This window comes from Panulirus ornatus, chromosome 58, assembly GCF_036320965.1.
Source record: "Panulirus ornatus isolate Po-2019 chromosome 58, ASM3632096v1, whole genome shotgun sequence".
Taxonomy (NCBI): domain Eukaryota; kingdom Metazoa; phylum Arthropoda; class Malacostraca; order Decapoda; family Palinuridae; genus Panulirus; species Panulirus ornatus.
Genome location: NC_092281.1, coordinates 24,837,219 through 24,856,147, shown reverse-complemented (window position 1 = coordinate 24,856,147; position 18,929 = coordinate 24,837,219). Strand labels below are relative to the sequence as shown.

Sequence of the window (18,929 nt, the reverse complement as noted above, 5' to 3'; positions counted from 1 at the left end):
TTGTTGTTGGCAGTGGTGTAGGGGTAGGGTGATGTTGTTGTTGGCAGTGGTGTTAGTGGAGGGTGATGTTGTTGTTGGCAGTGGTGTTGGTGGAGGGTGATGTTGTTGTTGGCAGTGGTGTTGGTGGAGGGTGATGTTGTTGTTGGCAGTGGTGTAGGGGTAGGGTGATGTTGTTGTTGGTAGTGGTGTTAGTGGAGGGTGATGTTGTTGTTGGCAGTGGTGTTGGTGGAGGGTGATGTTGTTGTTGGTAGTGGTGTTAGTGGAGGGTGATGTTGTTGTTGGCAGTGGTGTTGGTGGAGGGTGATGTTGTTGTTGGCAGTGGTGCTGGTACGGTGGTGATGTGACAGTGACAGTGGTGGTAACTCCCCTAGTGGTGATATCTCTGTTGGAAGAAGCTTACGTCGTATGAATGGTGGTGATGTTGGTGATGGTGGTGGTGGTGATGGTGGTAATGTTGGTGATGTTGGTGATGGTGGTGGTGGTAATGTTGGTGATGTTGGTGGTGGTAATGGTGGTAATGTTGGTGATGTTGATGGTGGTAATGGTGGTGGTGTTGGTGATAATGTTGTTCATGTTGGTGATAGTCATATCACCGATGTCGGTCATGCTTGAAAACATAAAGACAGTTTGGCCAACACACACACACACACACACACACACACATACACACACACACACACACACACACACACACACACACACACACACACACACAGTGTTGGAGAAGGGAGAGCGAGCGTTTCCTCCACCACCCACAACAGCACAGTTGACTCCACTGCTCACACTCGTATTCCATCGGAAGGGAAAAACGTCTCAGCAGCCAACCTCACTTTTGACCAGGTGGACCATCGTGAAGGCCAGTAATACTGTGAGTTACAGCGAGCTCGGCTACTGACCTGACCTAGTGGCCAGCCTGAGAAGCTCTTGTGGTAACAGTAGAAGTAGGTAGAAGGACAAGAAGTGGTAGTAGTAGTAGTAGTAGTAGTAGTAGTAGTAGTAGTAGTAGTAGTAGTAGTAGTGGTGGTAGTAGTAGTAGTAGTAATAGTAGTAGTAGTAGTAGTAATAGTACTAGTAGTAGTAGTAATAGTACTAGTAGTAGTAGTAGTAGTAGTAATAGTAGTAGTAGTAGTAGTAGTAATAGTACTAGTAGTAGTAGTAATAGTACTAGTAGTAGTAGTAATAGTACTAGTAGTAGTAGTAATAGTACTAGTAGTAGTAGTAGTAGTAGTAATAGTACTAGTAGTAGTAGTAATAGTACTAGTAGTAGTAGTAGTAGTAGTAGTAGTAATAGTAGTAGTAGTAGTAGTAGTAATAGTACTAGTAGTAGTAGTAATAGTACTAGTAGTAGTAGTAGTAGTAGTAATAGTACTAGTAGTAGTAGTAATAGTACTATAGTAGTAGTAGTAGTAGTAATAGTAGTAGTAGTAGTAGTAGTAATAGTACTAGTAGTAGTAGTAATAGTACTAGTAGTAGTAGTAATAGTACTAGTAGTAGTAGTAGTAGTAGTAATAGTAGTAGTAGTAGTAGTAATAGTACTAGTAGTAGTAGTAGTAGTAGTAATAGTACTAGTAGTAGTAGTAATAGTACTAGTAGTAGTAGTAATAGTACTAGTAGTAGTAGTAGTAGTAGTAATAGTAGTAGTAGTAGTAGTAATAGTACTAGTAGTAGTAGTAGTAGTAGTAATAGTACTAGTAGTAGTAGTAATAGTACTAGTAGTAGTAGTAATAGTACTAGTAGTAGTAGTAATAGTACTAGTAGTAGTAGTAGTAGTAGTAATAGTAGTAGTAGTAGTAGTAATAGTACTAGTAGTAGTAGTAATAGTACTAGTAGTAGTAGTAGTAGTAGTAATAGTAGTAGTAGTAGTAGTAATAGTACTAGTAGTAGTAGTAGTAGTAGTAATAGTACTAGTAGTAGTAGTAGTAGTAGTAATAGTACTAGTAGTAGTAGTAATAGTACTAGTAGTAGTAGTAATAGTACTAGTAGTAGTAGTAGTAGTAGTAATAGTAGTAGTAGTAGTAGTAATAGTACTAGTAGTAGTAGTAGTAGTAGTAATAGTACTAGTAGTAGTAGTAATAGTACTAGTAGTAGTAGTAATAGTACTAGTAGTAGTAGTAGTAGTAGTAATAGTAGTAGTAGTAGTAGTAGTAGTAATAGTAGTAGTAGTAGTAATAGTACTAGTAGTAGTAGTAGTAATAGTAGTAGTAGTAGTAGTAGTAGTAATAGTACTAGTAGTAGTAGTAGTAGTAGTAATAGTAGTAGTAGTAGTAATAGTACTAGTAGTAGTAGTAGTAATAGTAGTAGTAGTAGTAGTAGTAGTAGTAATAGTAGTAGTAGTAGTAGTAGTAGTAATAGTAGTAGTAGTAGTAATAGTACTAGTAGTAGTAGTAGTAATAGTACTAGTAGTAGTAGTAGTAGTAGTAATAGTAGTAGTAGTAGTAGTAGTAGTAATAGTAGTAGTAGTAGTAATAGTACTAGTAGTAGTAGTAGTAATAGTAGTAGTAGTAGTAGTAGTAGTAATAGTACTAGTAGTAGTAGTAGTAGTAGTAATAGTAGTAGTAGTAGTAGTAGTAGTAGTAGTTACACAGTCGTTCTCACATTAGCGTTAATTCTATTTACTGTGGGTGGTCGTACTAGTAGCCAGCCAATCATGACCCAACGACATCGTTGCCTCCACCTCCCTCCCTCGTCACGTAGTTGCTTCAAATGTGGCTCTCACCTCTGAACTATGACCTCGAATGACCTAATGCTATTATTATTATTATCCCCCCCCCCCCCCGTCTCAGCTACTGCCCTGCATCAACCCCCCCCCCCCTCTTCCTCCCCCCCTGCTCAATCCGATAATACTTTACTCTTTTATGTTCTTCTCCCCCCCCCCCCCGCGAAAACTGCTCTTCTCTCCCCCCCTCCCTAACTGCTCAACATTCTCCCCCCCCCCCCCCCAATTACTGTTCTACTTCCCCCCCTCCCCCCCCGAGCCCCCCCAGCCCCCCCAGCCCAGCCCCCCCCCCTATCCAACTACTGCTCTACAGTATTCAAATATAAAATGTTCAGTAACTTGGAAAACATTTTTTTTTTTTTTTTGCGCGCGCGCGTCACTGCCTTTTTAAAATGTGGGACGTTTCCCATGTGACCTTTGACCTCATCAACTGGATATGACGTCACTGATTTTCCCCCACTCGGTTCCCAGAATATAGAAAAAAAAGAAAGAAAAAAAAAAATTAACACCAAACCTGGAACACACGGGTTATAGAACACGTTTTCCCACACGACCTTTGACCTCTAATAAGCCAGGAGGACTCGGGTTAACGCCAGTTAAATTGGGACTCATTTTATGGGTCACTCACACCATCCCTGAGGTCACGAACTTTTGATATGACCTTTTTTTTTTCGTACCTTTTGAACTGTGACCTCGAATAGCCTCGCTGTGGTTTTTCTCCCACCTTTTAGTTTTCCAATAGGATTTTGGGCCATCGTACCATCGTCTTCGCGTGGCCCCAGGTCAGCGTGTCCATGACCTGTGATTAACAGCTCTCCATGTGACTGACACACACACACACACACACACACACACACACACACACACACACACACATACACACATGACCTCTGACATGTGAATACTTAATGACATTTTGCTTTTGGGGATCTTCACGCCCCGAACGACCTGGAGGAGACAGACCTCCATCACCAGGTGGTCAGTCATGACCCCACTACATCATGTGGCAACCCCCCCCCCCCCAGACCTGTCATGCAGGGGGGGAGAGGGGGGGGTTAGGGAGGGTGAGTATGTTTACTTGTTTTGCATGACGCTCGAGCGAGCGCTCCAGTGTGGCCAGTGGTGAATAGTGCATGTGTCAGTATCCTCATTATCATTCTAATGATTAATCCTTTATCATTATCATTCTAATGATTAATCCTTTATCATTATCATTCTAATGATTAATCCTTTATCATTATCATTCTAATGATTAATCCTTTATCATTATCATTCTAATGATTAATCCTTTATCATTATCATTCTAATGATTAATCCTTTATCATTATCATTCTAATGATTAATCCTTTATCATTATCATTCTAATGATTAATCCTTTATCATTATCATTCTAATGATTAATCCTTTATTATTATGATTATAATCATTCATAGGATTATTCTTTATCTTTATCACAGTTATCATTATCACAGTTATCATTATCACAGTTATCATTATCACAGTTATCATGAACATTGTTGACCGTCATTATGATCATTGGTCTTCGAGTTATTGTCTCGTTCAGGTAGTCTGGATGAACAGCATTCATGATCTCATTGTAAGGTAAGGAGACTTGTAAGTTCTCATTGACCACCGTCTGTGTCGAAGGATAAATGTTCATGTTCAATATAACATGTTACTCTCCTCACGCTGTTCATGTTCAATATAACATGTTACTCTCCTCACGCTGTTCATGTTCAATATAACACGTTACTCTCCTCACGCTGTTCATGTTCAATATAACACGTTACTCTCCTCACGCTGTTCATGTTCAATATAACACGTTACTCTCCTCACGCTGTTCATGTTCAATATAACATGTTACTCTCCTCACGCTGTTCATGTTCAATATAACATGTTACTCTCCTCACCCTGTTCATTTTCAGTATAACACGTTACTCTCCTCACGCTGTTCATGTTCAATATAACACGTTACTCTCCTCACCCTGTTCATTTTCAGTATAACACGTTACTCTCCTCACGCTGTTCATGTTCAATATAACACGTTACTCTCCTCACGCTGTTCATGTTCAATATAACACGTTAATCTCCTCACGCTGTTCATGTTCAATATAACACGTTAATCTCCTCACCCTGTTCATGTTCAATATAACACGTTACTCTCCTCACCCTGTTCATTTTCAGTATAACACGTTACTCTCCTCACGCTGTTCATGTTCAATATAACACGTTAATCTCCTCACCCTGTTCATGTTCAATATAACACGTTACTCTCCTCACCCTGTTCATGCACAGCGCCCCAGCTTCTGTTCTTAAAGTCCGGGATATTTAATGCAATTGGTTTTTCTCGTCCTGATATATTCCTGGATTATCTTTGAGGTTATATTATTTTCTATAGGTATTCGCCAATGGAATGATTGTAATCTGAAAGTAATCACAGCTTCATTCACGATGCCCTGAGGTCATGGGTTGTCTGCGTGGTATATGGTGTCAGGTGTATGACCTCGAATGACCCTTACTCTTCTCTGATCTTTTTGTACAGTCGCCACCACAACTTGACACTTATATTTCGTGGATTAGCTGGTTCCCCCTCTGCCCCCAGGTCCTCCTCCTTCTTCTTCCCCTCCTCCTCCTCCTCCTCCTCCTCCTCCTCCTCCTCCTCCTTCTCCTCATCCTCCTTCTCCTCCTTCTCCTCCTCCTCCTCCTTCTCCTCCTTCTCCTCCTCCTCCTCCTCCTCCCTCGTCCTCCTTCTCCTCCTTCTCCTCCGTGGACGTTACTTCGTGACTTTTCATCTACGAAGTGCCACTTCGTACCACCCGTCAGCCCGGTCGCTGTTCCTACTGGAGCCAGGCACCGAACTTGACTAATACATTCACTTGGTCACTGCCACGCCCTGACGGGCGGCCTCCTCCTCCTCCACCACGAACATTATTTCTTGCGAGTCTCAACTTCTGAAATACGACCCTCGTGGCCTCTTTCTCGAACTCTTTTGGACAGGATTGTAGGAATCAACTCGAAACTTAGAATACGTATTCCCCAGGTCACGGGTCAAGGCCTATGACCTAATCTATTTCTTGGTATATATTCCTATGAGTCCACGGGGAAAATGAAACACGAAAAGCTCCCAAGTGCACTTTCGTGTAATAATCACATCATCAGGGGAGACACAAGAGAGAAATATAAGTCAGTTCATATACATCGAAGAGACGAAGACATGTTTACCAAATGGCGTCCTAGCTTCGTCTCTTCGATGTATATCAACTGACTGTTATATTTCTCTCTTGTGTCTCCCCTGATGATGTGATTATTACACGAAAGTGCACTTGGGAACTTTTCGTGTTTCACTTTCCCCGTGGACTCATAGGAATATCTTGATCATGCGCAAAATTGTGATCCTTTCCAATTTGGTATATATATATATATATATATATATATATATATATATATATATATATATATATGTATATATATATATATATATATATATATATATATATATATATATATATATATATATATATATATATGTCAGCATTTGACCTCAGATATATAACTTCGTTTGACCTGCTCTTTCGCCAGCATTGCTATATAGAAGTCCAGCTGATACAAATGACCTTTTGCATATAGGTCGATCCTCTTATGATAAAGGGAGGGATTACCGTCTCGTAAAGTTTGACCTTTTGGAAAGGATGACCTTCGACGTTTTTCACAGCTTCGAATCCCAGAGCCAGCTAAAGAGTTGGCGCTAACAATCTTTTTTTTCTTTTTCTTTTTCACTTTTCCTTTACCGTCCGTGACCTATCCTGTGGGGGGTTAGCGTGCGTGTCCTCTGACCTCTGCAATTTGACCTGGAATGACCTCATCCTTATCTTCATGTCAAGATCGGACGCCAAACACAGACACTGTGGGTCATTTTCGTAACCCGGTGTCAGGTGGCTGAGTGCGTGTGACCTGTTATCTATAGACCACAAGCTAAATATAGGACTCTAAATTCGTCTGTCGATTTCAGTATTCTGACGTAAGGATATATATATATATATTTCCCCCCCCCCCTTCTTTTTTTTTTTTATTCCTCTCTCTTGTGTAACTTTTTACATTTTGAGAAATGTGACCTGGAATTCCCTTCGTCCCTCACTTCTCCTGCGATAGACAGAAACTTGGGTGAGGTGTCTATTGTGTGTAGGTATGACATGGCCAGTTCACTGATGCAGCGACATTTAACCCAAGGTGTGGTGGGAGGGTGAGGTGGATAGAGATGGTATCATCTTGAGGCGTTTGACTAGCTTGTGTCACGCCCACGGAAGGTGGTTTACGTAAATGTGTGACAAACTAAATATAGCAGGGGAAGTGGGCCCATGTAGAAATGCCTTTTATTATCATTATTGTTACTATTATTATTATTATTATTATTATTATTATTATTATTATTATTATTATTATTATTATTATCATTATCATTATTTTATTATCATTATTATTATTATTATTATTATTATTATCATTATTATTATTATTAGTATTAGTATTATTATTATTATTATTATCATCATTATTATTATTATTATCATTATTATTACTATTATTATTTTATTATTATCATTATTATTACTATTATTATTTTATTATTATCATTATTATTATTATTATTATTATTATTATTATTATTATTGTTATTATTATTACTATTATTATTATTATTATTATTATTATTATTATTATTATTATTATAATTATCATTATTGTTATTATAATTATTGTTCTTGTTATAATTATCATTATTATGATATGATTGTTATTGATAATAATAGTAATGATAATTACGGTGGCAGTCGTAGTAGTGGCAAGGAATTTCAGTAGTACAGCATTTTTGGTCGTACAAAACAAAGCGTAAACTGCATAACAAACAAACAAACAAAAAATCTTGTAGTTTACGAATACCTCAGAAATTTAAAGAGAGCCAGTGTTGCCAGATGTGCCACTTACACCTCCCACTGCTGGAGGAGAGGACCCTCGTCTGGCAACACTGCCCATTGAACTTTATGCCGGCCGTAAACTTTATTATTCTACACCCAATTCATGGCTTCTTCCTCCTCTGTTAGGGAGAGAGAGAGAGAGAGAGAGAGAGAGAGAGAGAGAGAGAGAGAGAGAGAGAGAAGAGAGTCTCTCTCTCTCTCTCTCTCTCTCTCTCTCTCTCTCTCTCTCTCTCTCTCTCTCTCTCTCTCTCTCTATCTATCTATCTATCTACCCAAAGGTCTTTGTTGTAGGGAATTGATGATGACGTGGTGAGGGTTGGAGAGAGAGAGAGAGAGAGAGAGAGAGGGAGAGAGAGAGAGAGAGAGAGAGAGAGAGAGAGAGAGAGAGAGAGAGAGAGAGAGAGAGAGAGCGTTGTATAGGCGTTTGGATGAGAGGTAGATAGGTAGAGGAGGAGGAGGAGGAGGTGGGTTAGGGGAGAGGGAGGAGAAGGGGGCTGTGATGTTGATGACGTGGTTAGAGTCGTCTGGAAGTGTGGGGGAGGTTGTGAGGTGATAGGTGGTGATGGGGAGGAGGAGAGGGGAGTCTTGAGTCATAGGTGATGGGGAGTATGTGTGGGGCAGGGAGGCGTCGTAGATATTATTCTCTTAGTGAATACAAAGGAATACAAAGAGGGGTATTCAAACACCTACAGGCTATTTTGGGTCCTTTCGAAGGTGTTTGAGATTGTGTTCACGTGAGAAAGACAGACAACAGGAGGCCTGATTGGCCCACGACTGGATTGCCTGGTTAAAAAGCAAAGCTCTTTAGCTTGACAGAAATTCACAGATTAGCGGGGTAAGAGTAGACAGGCATACGGGTGTTATAGACAGGCATACGGGTGTTATAGACAGGCATACGGGTGTTATAGACAGGCATACGGGTGTTATAGACAGGCATACGGGTGTTATAGACAGGCATACGGGTGTTATAGACAGGCATACGTGTGTTATAGAACGAAAAAGAAAAGAAAAGGAGATTATTTCCCGGAAGTTCTTGAAGATGTTGTAGATGTTGATTTCCATATTGACATTGTAGATGGTCAGTGACACTTGTCGTGTTGTGGACGTTTATTAGAGAGTTGTAGTTCACTGCGGAGGGCACTGGATCTCTCGTGTTGTATTGGGTTGTAGAAATCTTTGACGATAATGTTGGCAGTTATGGAGGACACTTGGTGTTATGGAAGGGTGGGGGGTCATGGATGGCTTTTGATGGAGACTGTATGTGTTCAAATGTTGTACGGGGGGGGGGGGTTGTAATGGTTGTAGAATTCATTGTCTGCTGTAGATTCACAGAAATCGTGAAGCAAGTGTGGCTTCAGGGTTTGGAGGATTCGTTCTGGTACAAACCCTGGGTGTGTCGACCCAAGGTAAATAACTGTGTAACAGTGTGGGTCAGAGTTAGGTCATACAGTCAATATTCGCCAGACGTGATGGCTTGGAAAAAATATCATCTTTTATCATTGTGAAGCTAATGACGTTTTTGCATTTTATGAAGTGATTGTACTTGAATTATCAATCTTCAGGTTTTTCATAAAATTAAAGATTCCCATTTAGTTAAATAGAAAAAAAGAAAATGGTAGTTTTCAAGATAACAAGTTTAGAAAATGATTCCGTTATGGATTTTCACAGATCATAAGAGAAATGAATACTTTTGCTCTGGATGCTGACTGATTCTGTTTCTCACTGGTCGTGTCGCGTTCAGAGATTAGAATACAAGTGTCGGGGCGTACATTGGAGCATTATATCTTACAATATTATTCGATATTCTATAAGGTCATCTTGGTGAGGGTCATGAAGTGTAGGGAAAATGTGGGGTGAACGTATAATTAGGTGGAGGAAAAATATAATGAACAAATCAACAGAGGCTACTGGTAACCCCCTACGTAATATATTTAACAGACGATGTTTATCTTATGTTTTGAGATCATTTGTAAAACAAGTGATTCTCGTGGTCGCCAGTGGCAAGCCGTTGTTCAGTGGCAAGTCGTTATCCAGTGGCAAGTCGTTATCCAGTGGCAAGCCGTTATTCAGTGGCAAGCCGTTATCCAGTGGCAAGCCGTTGTCCAGTGGCAAGCCGTTATCCAGTGGCAAGCCGTTGTCCAGTGGCGAGCCGTTATCCAGTGGCAAGCCCATGTCCAGTGGCAAGACACGTCCGGCTATGAGAGGGGGGTTTCATGAAGTTTCATAGGTTGTGATCGTATTTGACGAGTGTTTAACCTAATTATATAACAGTGAACTCCACTACACCTTCTCTGATTTTCACAAACTCCCCCACAAGGAGTGTCTTATTTTGATGACCCCAGTCAGTATTGTATAGCATTCTAGATCAATACCTGTGCGTCGCTCTTCACTATATCCTCTCCACACTGCTACATACACTACCGTAACGAAACAAAGTCTTACTCAGGATCCAATTCTATCAGCACACCGTTGTCAACTCCACCACGTAATATGAATAACACACATATTAGGAATTTTTTCTCATTGTTATTTATGATACTTTTCATAAAAAGTTGTTGCGTAAGATTCTAAAGGAATTGCAAGAATTGAAGAGGAAACAGCCATGAAAAAATACATATAGTAATGTTTTACGTTGTAACAACCTTGATAGCTGATTTAGTAGCAGGTGTTCATGACAGATGTGACTCAAGTAACAGGTGTGATAGTCCAGGTAACGAATGTAACATATATAACATGTGTAAGAGCCCAGGTAACAACTATAACTGCCTAGGTAATCACCCACGTGACGTGTGTAACATCTGTGGTAACAAGTGTAAGATCCCAGATACCACGCGTAACAGTTTAGGTAACTTACATAACAGCCTAGATGACAAGTGTAACACCGCAGGTAAACATCGTAACAGGGTAGATAACAAGCGTATCAGCTTAAGTAACAAGTATAACACCCCTGGTAACACGCTTTAACAACTCAGGTAACAAAAGGAGCTTCCCAGGTAATAAGCGTAACAGCCAAGGGAAACGATAGTTACAGGCCAGGCAACAAGCTCTTTGTAACGAGCGTTACGACACAGATAGCAACCACGGAAGGTAACGCCAGAGTAACCGAGTAACAATTCGCGTTACACGAACATGAACATGACCGGACCTCAGAACAATGCAGGAGTGCTAATGACTAGTTACCTCGTTGGGCAAATAGGGTGTGTGTGTGTGTGTGTGTGTGTGTGTGTGTGTGTGTGTGTGTGTGTTCGATGATGGAATGTTGGTAAGTTTAATAATATATTTCAGATGACGAATACAGGATGATCCATTAATCTAACAGCCATTAGAGCGTCATTTTCATAGGAGAATAACGCAGTAGCACATTTACGTCAACATAAAAAGGAGTGCGACCGGTATAATACACTGCAGTGTGGGATTGGACATGTTCAGCTGCTTCGAAGGAATGATCAACGCGAGAGAGAGAGAGAGAGAGAGAGAGAGAGAGAGAGAGAGAGAGAGAGAGAGAGAGAGAGAGAGAGAGAGCATTCTACCGCTACGGGGAAGAGTGATCGCTCTTCTCTTGCACTACTGGTTGTATGACCATGAGGAAGACGCCACAAGGCGAGTCTCTTCCATCATGGAGGTTGTGGTGTAGATACGGTCTCAGTGGCAGAGGTAACGAGGACAGCTAGATGTGGTCATTGTGGGAGACGAAACTGCTAAAGAAAAACCGAGGGACGTATTGATGGATGCTTGGTACAGTAACGCGTTTATGAGAGACCTGTTTGTATCAACGTATGTGGCCGTTGTACAGTAATGTTGACAGAGACGATGGGCACATCCGCGCCCCATGAAACATGAGATAGTTGCAAGGTAAAAGACATTTGAGTCCGCTTTAGTACGTATGTTTGAGGAGAACTACGAATGTTTCTTAGTGGTCGAAGGGAAGGATCAGGTGGTTCATCGGCCGGTGATAACAATACATGTAATACAATATGACATATAGAGTCTACAGTATTGACGGGAGAGTCACTTTAAAAAGTTCAGTTCACACACTCACTTCATACAATGTTTTGGACATTACATATGGTAGAAGGGACTACGATGATTTCTACTTATAAGACTACGATGGATTCATAGGTTGATGGTCTACCATCATCCTGGGGCTATGGGACTTAGCTTGACCCTGCAGTGGAGTTACACGAGCGTGACCTGGAACAACAGCAACGACCTGGAATTGTAAGAGTGACCTGGAGCCACTGGTCTGACCCAGAACCATAAATCTGACCCTAAGAGCTGTTGACCTTTATCGCTGCTTGACCAACAGAAGATTGCAAGGTTGACGTGGAGGGATAAAGAATGAACTTCAGTTACCTGGGTCTGTCTTATATTTATAGGTCCGATTTGGGGGGTTGTATGAATGACCAAAATTCACGCAGGTCTTTCGTTTGTGGAAGCAGAAGTTATCGGTTTACTCAAAGAAGAGACGTTGAGGATTTTGTTACCAAAATCGCACACAACACCTTCTGATCCTATTGCTAGGTGTTGAAGGTGTTAACCGTAGCTGTAGAACGGAGTCATAGGATTCGAACCTATCCAGAGCTATGACACCGACCCACAACCATAGGAAAGGGTCATAACTACGGCCGGAACCAAGAACTTGATTATACTTCTTCAGGTTGTGGTTTGAAGACCCACTTTTTGCCATGGTTGTGATGCCTTAGAGACAATGAGTCTGACAGAGTATTAGAACCTGTTGCTGCAACGTTCTTATAATACCACTCGAGAATTATAGCCTTGCCTCTTGACGTCATCTGTACTATGTGTATACAGATGACGCACCATAGAAAACATAGTCACACTTACTTAGTGACGTCAGGAATGATGTAAGGATAGATACAGAGAGAAGCCTTGATGTAGACTATGTACACGACTGATGGAATACGTATAGAAGTCATAGAGGTGCTATTGAATTCTATGACCAATGCAATAGGATCCCCTTTCAGGCTTAGGATAGGAACCGAGGAACTGTGGTACTCACCCTGTGTTTGTCGATGTGGAGGGGGCGGAGGTTGGGGTCGTACAGGAGCAGCGAAGGATCCAGGTTGATGGGACTTTGTCGCCGGCCGTTCGTACAGAGGGACCACTCTGGGTTGATCAGTCCCCAGAACTGCGGACCTGAGAGGGAGAAGATCATCATACGTCAGACTGAGGCGTCAGGTGAGGAATTCTTGCGTCGAACTGAGGACCGACCTTAAGGGAGGAGATCTTTGCGTCAACCTCAGGGACCTTAGGGGAGGAATTGCCTCAGACTGAGGCAGTGTGAGGGAGGTAAAAATCTTGCATCAAACTGATGATGACTTTAGGGAAGAACAGTACACCTGACAGGTGGTTGGCTAGTTATATAGACTATATTCCTATCGATTACCAGGCTCTTAACGACCATCAGCGTCAAGTTGTACTCGAACACGTTCTCCACGTCATCAAGAAAGCTCGAAGACCATACACGTTCTCAGTGTTTGGTCTTCCTTTCTCCATGTGTGGACCTGCGTGGGGGAGTGTGATAGGTCAAACTGCAGACCGGAGGAATGGCAGTTTGATGTTAAACTGTGTGCAGGCCTCGAGGTGCAAACCATTTATGTTAAACTGGCGACTGAATGGTGTTTGGGAAGGGGGTGGGGGGGGGTAATTTTTGTTTAAGCAGGAAAATAACTGATTAAAACCTTTGCCTTAAACTACGGAAGACCTCACACTAATGAGAAAACTTAGTTGATATAGGTATAAAACTTAGGTTGTGTAAATAGATCATCAAGTTAACCTAGATAGAGAACAGATTTTATGTTAACGAGGTAGACATTCATTTTTGATATTTTGTATTGAAGAGAAGATGTTTTATATAAAAGTGGTAAAACAAAAGTTTGCATTTAATGAGAAAAAGAAGAAATACGATCATCAATATACTGGCATTTCTATTTTAAGTGGAAATAAAAGACTATACTTGTAAGATATTTCTCGGTCATTTATTATTGAATATGATCAGAAATGGAGGCCAGCGGACTCCGTCTCCAGACATGGAGGCCAGTGGACTCCGTCTCCAGACATGGAATAATAACTGAGATTGTTGACAAGATATTACTTAAAGAATTGAAGATTAATTTGTCCCTTAAAATAACGTAACTCTGTACAAAAAAGGGTCCGGGACAATCGTGTGTTTTTGGCTTGGTGGGAGACCTGATGTCTGAAAATATAGAAATCAGGCGCATCGCTGTGAGACTTCATGGGGTCATGAGAGAAACACTGGTGGCAATAGCAAGAATGAGAATAAAAGGCCACAGGGAAAGCAGTCATAGCGTCGGTAACCGATACAGCTGCAACAGCAACAGTAGGCACAGCACGAACAGCAGCAGAAGACACTGCAGCAGACGCAGCAGCAACAGCAGCAGGTGACACAGAAGTAACAGCAGCAGTGGACACAGCAGGATCAGAATCAGCAGACGACACACCAACAACAGCAGGAGACACAGCAGGTGTAACAGCAGCATTACCAACAGTTGGCACAGCAATCATGAAGACGATAGTAACAATACGAGGATCAACTCCAGATATAAAAGCGCCAGTAATACTGACGATAAAACTGATATTGCTGTGATAATCATCATGGAATTTAACAGATATTCGTACCTTTAAAATGAAAGAGAAAAGTCTCGGTGCTGAATTACCTCACAAAATTATCTTTTAGCCCCGTCATGCTCCCTTCTGTACCTTGAATCCTATACTTCAACAGAGACTAACACATTACTGAAATACGCAGTGGTGAAAAAAAAAAATGTGATTTCCTGATATTTCCTAGCTTTTCTAACATCAGCTTCGTGACCACAGAAACGGAATTAAAGTAGTCTGAGGTGTACTGTGGAGGTTCCAGAGTTGATCATCTCTTGAAAGGAGAGAGTGAGGGACTGGCTCGCATTACCTGCCAGCGTAAGAGCTTTCGCCAACTGGCTGAACAAATGCATGAGAGAGAGAGAGAGAGAGAGAGAGAGAGAGAGAGAGAGAGAGAGAGAGAGAGAGAGAGAGAGAGTGTATCTATGAGACGATTTTGTCTTCATGCAAAACGGGTACGAAGCTTTCCTTAAGAAGAGCGAGTTGCGTGAGGTGTGTCCTGCGAAGTGTTCTGTGTGAGATGGTAAGATTGTATGTTTGTGAACCGTATGCCAGTAGCGCACGAGTGAGTGAGGCAGAAAGAAGAGACTGCTATAGGAGCTAAAGGAATGGCACTTGACAGGCTGGGGAACAGTGGGTTTGGAGAGAGGATCGTAGTGGCTATATCCGGATGTGAGACACGTAGTTGGTCGACGGAGGACAGTGAGTGGATACCTTAGTTCTCCAGGCAGATCTGAAAGTCGTCGTAGCTTCATCATGCGGAGTTGACGTCTTCGCATGACCTTAAGGAGTGACCCGAGGACGCAGTCGTGCTTACAGAGGAACCAGACGATCTTTCAGTTCCTTCACGAGGTCGAGAATATCGTAGTTCACCGAGGCATAAGGCTATCGTAGTTCCCTCTCAACGACCCGAGAACATCGCAGAGCACAAAGAAATGTAAACAAGATCTTCCCTCATGGCTAGAGGTGAGGATAATGACACAACACTCGTATGATGAGCGAACACTGACCAGCTGACTGACTAGATCAACACCTTACACTCCAGGAAAACAAGGCAACTCCAGTAGACACCAGAAATGGATGACGCCTTCACTCGCACTGTATACAGTGCCTTAAGAATGTATCGTCATCAGTAGATATACGAATGTCAGAGATGATTGAAGAAGTGAAACTCAGAGTTTAGGATCGGTTGATCCAATCAAAAGTGTGAGTCTGTAACCTCCTTGAGCACGACGATACGACCCTTGAAGTACGAGGGTAAGATCCTTGAGCACGATGGTACGACCCTTGTGCACGATGGTAAGATCCTTGAGCACGACGTTACGACCCTTGTGCACGACGGTACGACCCTTGTGCACGATGGTAAGATCCTTGAGCACGACGGTACGACCCTTGTGCACGACGGCACGACCCTTGAATACGACGGTACGACCCTTGTGCACGACGGTACGACCCTTGACCACGATGGTACATGATCTTTGACTTCATCGTTATGACGTATGTCAAATGTAAGGCCATCATACCGTTCCGTCGTGTTCCAGGGTCGTACAGTTCGTGCTGGATGGTCGTACCGTCGTGCTTTAGGGTCATACCGATGTACCCAAGAAGATAAGTGCTCCCATACAGGAAAGAAATGTGAGGGCTACTCCACACGCTACTAAGAATTACGTAAAAAAAATTCTTGAATCGCCCTTTCTGTTGCATCAGAATTACTTTCCTAAGTAATTCAAGTGATGTCCTTCTCGATACATTTAGCTCGTTTTAATTTTTCATATATATTTTTTTTCTAATTTCTTAAAAGCTAAACTACATTTCGACAAAATACATCGTAGGCTGTGTTAAAATGCCAAGCGAGTGCAGCAATGGGTATCAAAGCGCAATTTAGAAATGTTAATACTAACAAAATGTAACTTTTTCTACAAAGAATAGCACTAGAATTGCTCGTTAAGAGAAACTAAGTTAGCTTAAGTACACCCTAAACTGCTTCTCTCAACGTCAATTAGAATATGTATAAGTTAGCAGTATTCCTGGTCTGTATACATAGATTTAGCCTTTCATGGACGCTTCAGAGTTCCAGGTAACAGCTCCATATTCGCTTACTATCTCGAAATTATCTCGGATATAATTGCTTCCCCTGGCATTATAGACTATCATAATTTAGAGTGATAGGCCCGTTCGAATCCCTCAACCCCCCCAACCCAAAGGAAAAAAAAAAAGGATATATATACGACAGTTTATGTAGCTCAGTCCTCCCTTTCCCCCATTTTCTAAACAGAATTCTGTTCTACTCTCTGTACCTGTTACATCTGGCCCTGTGTGAGCGCCCCCTTCCCCCCTCCATAGAGAAATACCTGGTGCACTTCCCCCCCCCCCCCCACCCACCCTTACGTTTCAGATTTTACGATGCTCATTACAGTAATTCATTACCTCAAACAAATAGAATTACCAATACCTGAAATGTGTTTCATAAAACCAGTTTATTTGTTGATGTTGTTGTTTTTTCTTCTCTTTATCTACGTAAACCTTATCTGTGCCGGGTAATCATTTCCATGAGACCAGCTCCTCTATTTTAAATGAAAATTTGTCTCATATATCTGAGAGGTGAGCAGGAATGGTGGCTGGAAAAACCAGAGAACCACAGTAGTGCAAGAAATATAGGCAATTTCCATCCTGACTGCTTGCTGGGGTTTCCCTAATACCAGTGTCCAGAACTAATGATTGCAATACCAATCACAAGTAAGATAAAGCTGATATCGAGGCTAAATCACATCACACTCAAATCCATTGTATAAACATGAGGCGTCACTGGTGTTTATATAGGTGTATATATATTTTTTTTCATACTTATTCGCCATTTTCCGCGTCAGCGAGGTAGCGTTAAGAACAGAGGACTGAGCCTTAGAGGGAATATCCTCACTTGGCCTCATTTTCTGTTCCTTCTTTTGGGAAATTAGAAACTGGAGGGAAGGATTCCCAGCGCCCCGCTCCCTCCCCTTTTAGTCGCCTTTTACGACACGCAGGGAATACATGGGAAGTATTCTTACTCCCCTATCCCCAGTAATATATATATATATATATATATATATATATATATATATATATATATATATATATATGTATATATATATCATAATAGAACGCGTGGTTCAGGAATATGGTGGTAACTACGAGGAAAATGAATCACTGAAGATACGAGCGTTCTTGTGATGATTCACATCCTCAGTGATACAGAGAAAATGTATGCCTGCAATCCCATCCACTCGTATCGCGTTGCCGTATTCCATCTTCCGCCAGCCTTTTACTACCTTGCCTCTTTTCACTTGCTCTCACCCACTCGGATTCTTCCTCTTGTGATATGTGACACTACTCACTCTCTGGTTGTGGCACTAACGAACATCTAGCACTACTCTTACGGGGTTAGATAGTTTGAATCCTTTTTATTATACACAGTTGAGGTGTTTATACATAACTTCATTAGTAGGTTCTCCCTAACTGATTTTCTAGTAATCATATTTAAATTATTTTTTTTTGATATATGTGTGATGTTAATAGTGATTGTAGATGGGAGTGCGGGGTCAAGAACCATTGAAATTCGCTCTCAAATATCCAAACTTATGATTGCAGATACAGACGCATCGCAAGGGTCAGTGAGACCATGGTTACGGGAGAGAACGATTCGGGAGATGCTGGATGGAAGGGAGGAGCCCGACATGAGAGAGAGAGAGAGAGAGAGAGAGAGAGAGAGAGAGAGAGAGAGAGAGAGAGAGAGAGAGAGAGAGAATGTTACCAAGGCAGTAGTGTCTGATGAGGACCCGGCACACCAGACGTATCAGACGGTAATGGCTCTGGTAGGGGAACCATCACGCTGGGCAGGACGACTGAGATGGGCGGCAGTGTCTTTGTTGGCGGGGAAGAGGAGGAGGAGAGAGAAAGAGAGAGGTGGAAGGGAGAGAACGTCGCATCGGAGAGGACGGACGGACACAGGAGTAACATTCAAGAGGATCCAAGTGTTTCAGATGGAACAAAATGTATGATATCCGTAAAAGGAGGATCCTAGGCGAGTGTTGTGTTGCTTATTGATGTGTGTCACTGGATGATGATGGTCGGGACGAACTTTCACCCTCACCTCCTCCTCCCTCACCTCATCGTGAACCACTGGTTATAGTCGCCACTCCGAGGGGGAAACAGAATTACCATTCGGGGATCAAAGTTGTAAGTAAAGCTTCTTAATCCAAGTTGTCAAATGTTTCGCGGGAGAAAATGCCGGTCACCTTTTCCGGTAAGGAGAAGAGATCCGTCAGGCTGGGTGTACCTGGAAGGGTAACAGGGCAGGTTACTTAAAGTCATAAGTGAGACGCGATCTGAAGATATTTGGGGTTTATGGGTTGGGGACGAGACAGACTGCCAACCACGCCTCGAGCCTGACGTGGTGTTCTCTGGTCTCCATGCCTCACAACATATTCCATTTCTTTCCTTTATCATCATGATTCGTATTCTTGTGTGCTCTGAGCCTCCTTCCAAATAGTGAGCGATCATTAACTAGGTTGGAACGAGATCCTTGATATTTAAGTAGGTTAACAGAGCCAGTGACCGTAACAGAG

At 41.9% G+C, this 18,929-nt stretch overlaps 1 protein-coding gene across 2 annotated transcripts in view; it reads right to left on the bottom strand.

Annotated features, from left to right (window-relative positions):
• LOC139766679 (carbonic anhydrase-related protein 10-like) overlaps positions 1-18,929 on the bottom strand; it is a 401,338-nt gene that overhangs the window by 259,061 nt on the left and 123,348 nt on the right. For both annotated transcript variants that reach the window (XM_071695592.1, XM_071695591.1), the window contains exon 3: positions 12,710-12,846. In XM_071695592.1, coding sequence (XP_071551693.1) covers positions 12,710-12,846 — 137 coding nt within the window. The remainder of the gene's footprint in view (positions 1-12,709; positions 12,847-18,929) is intronic.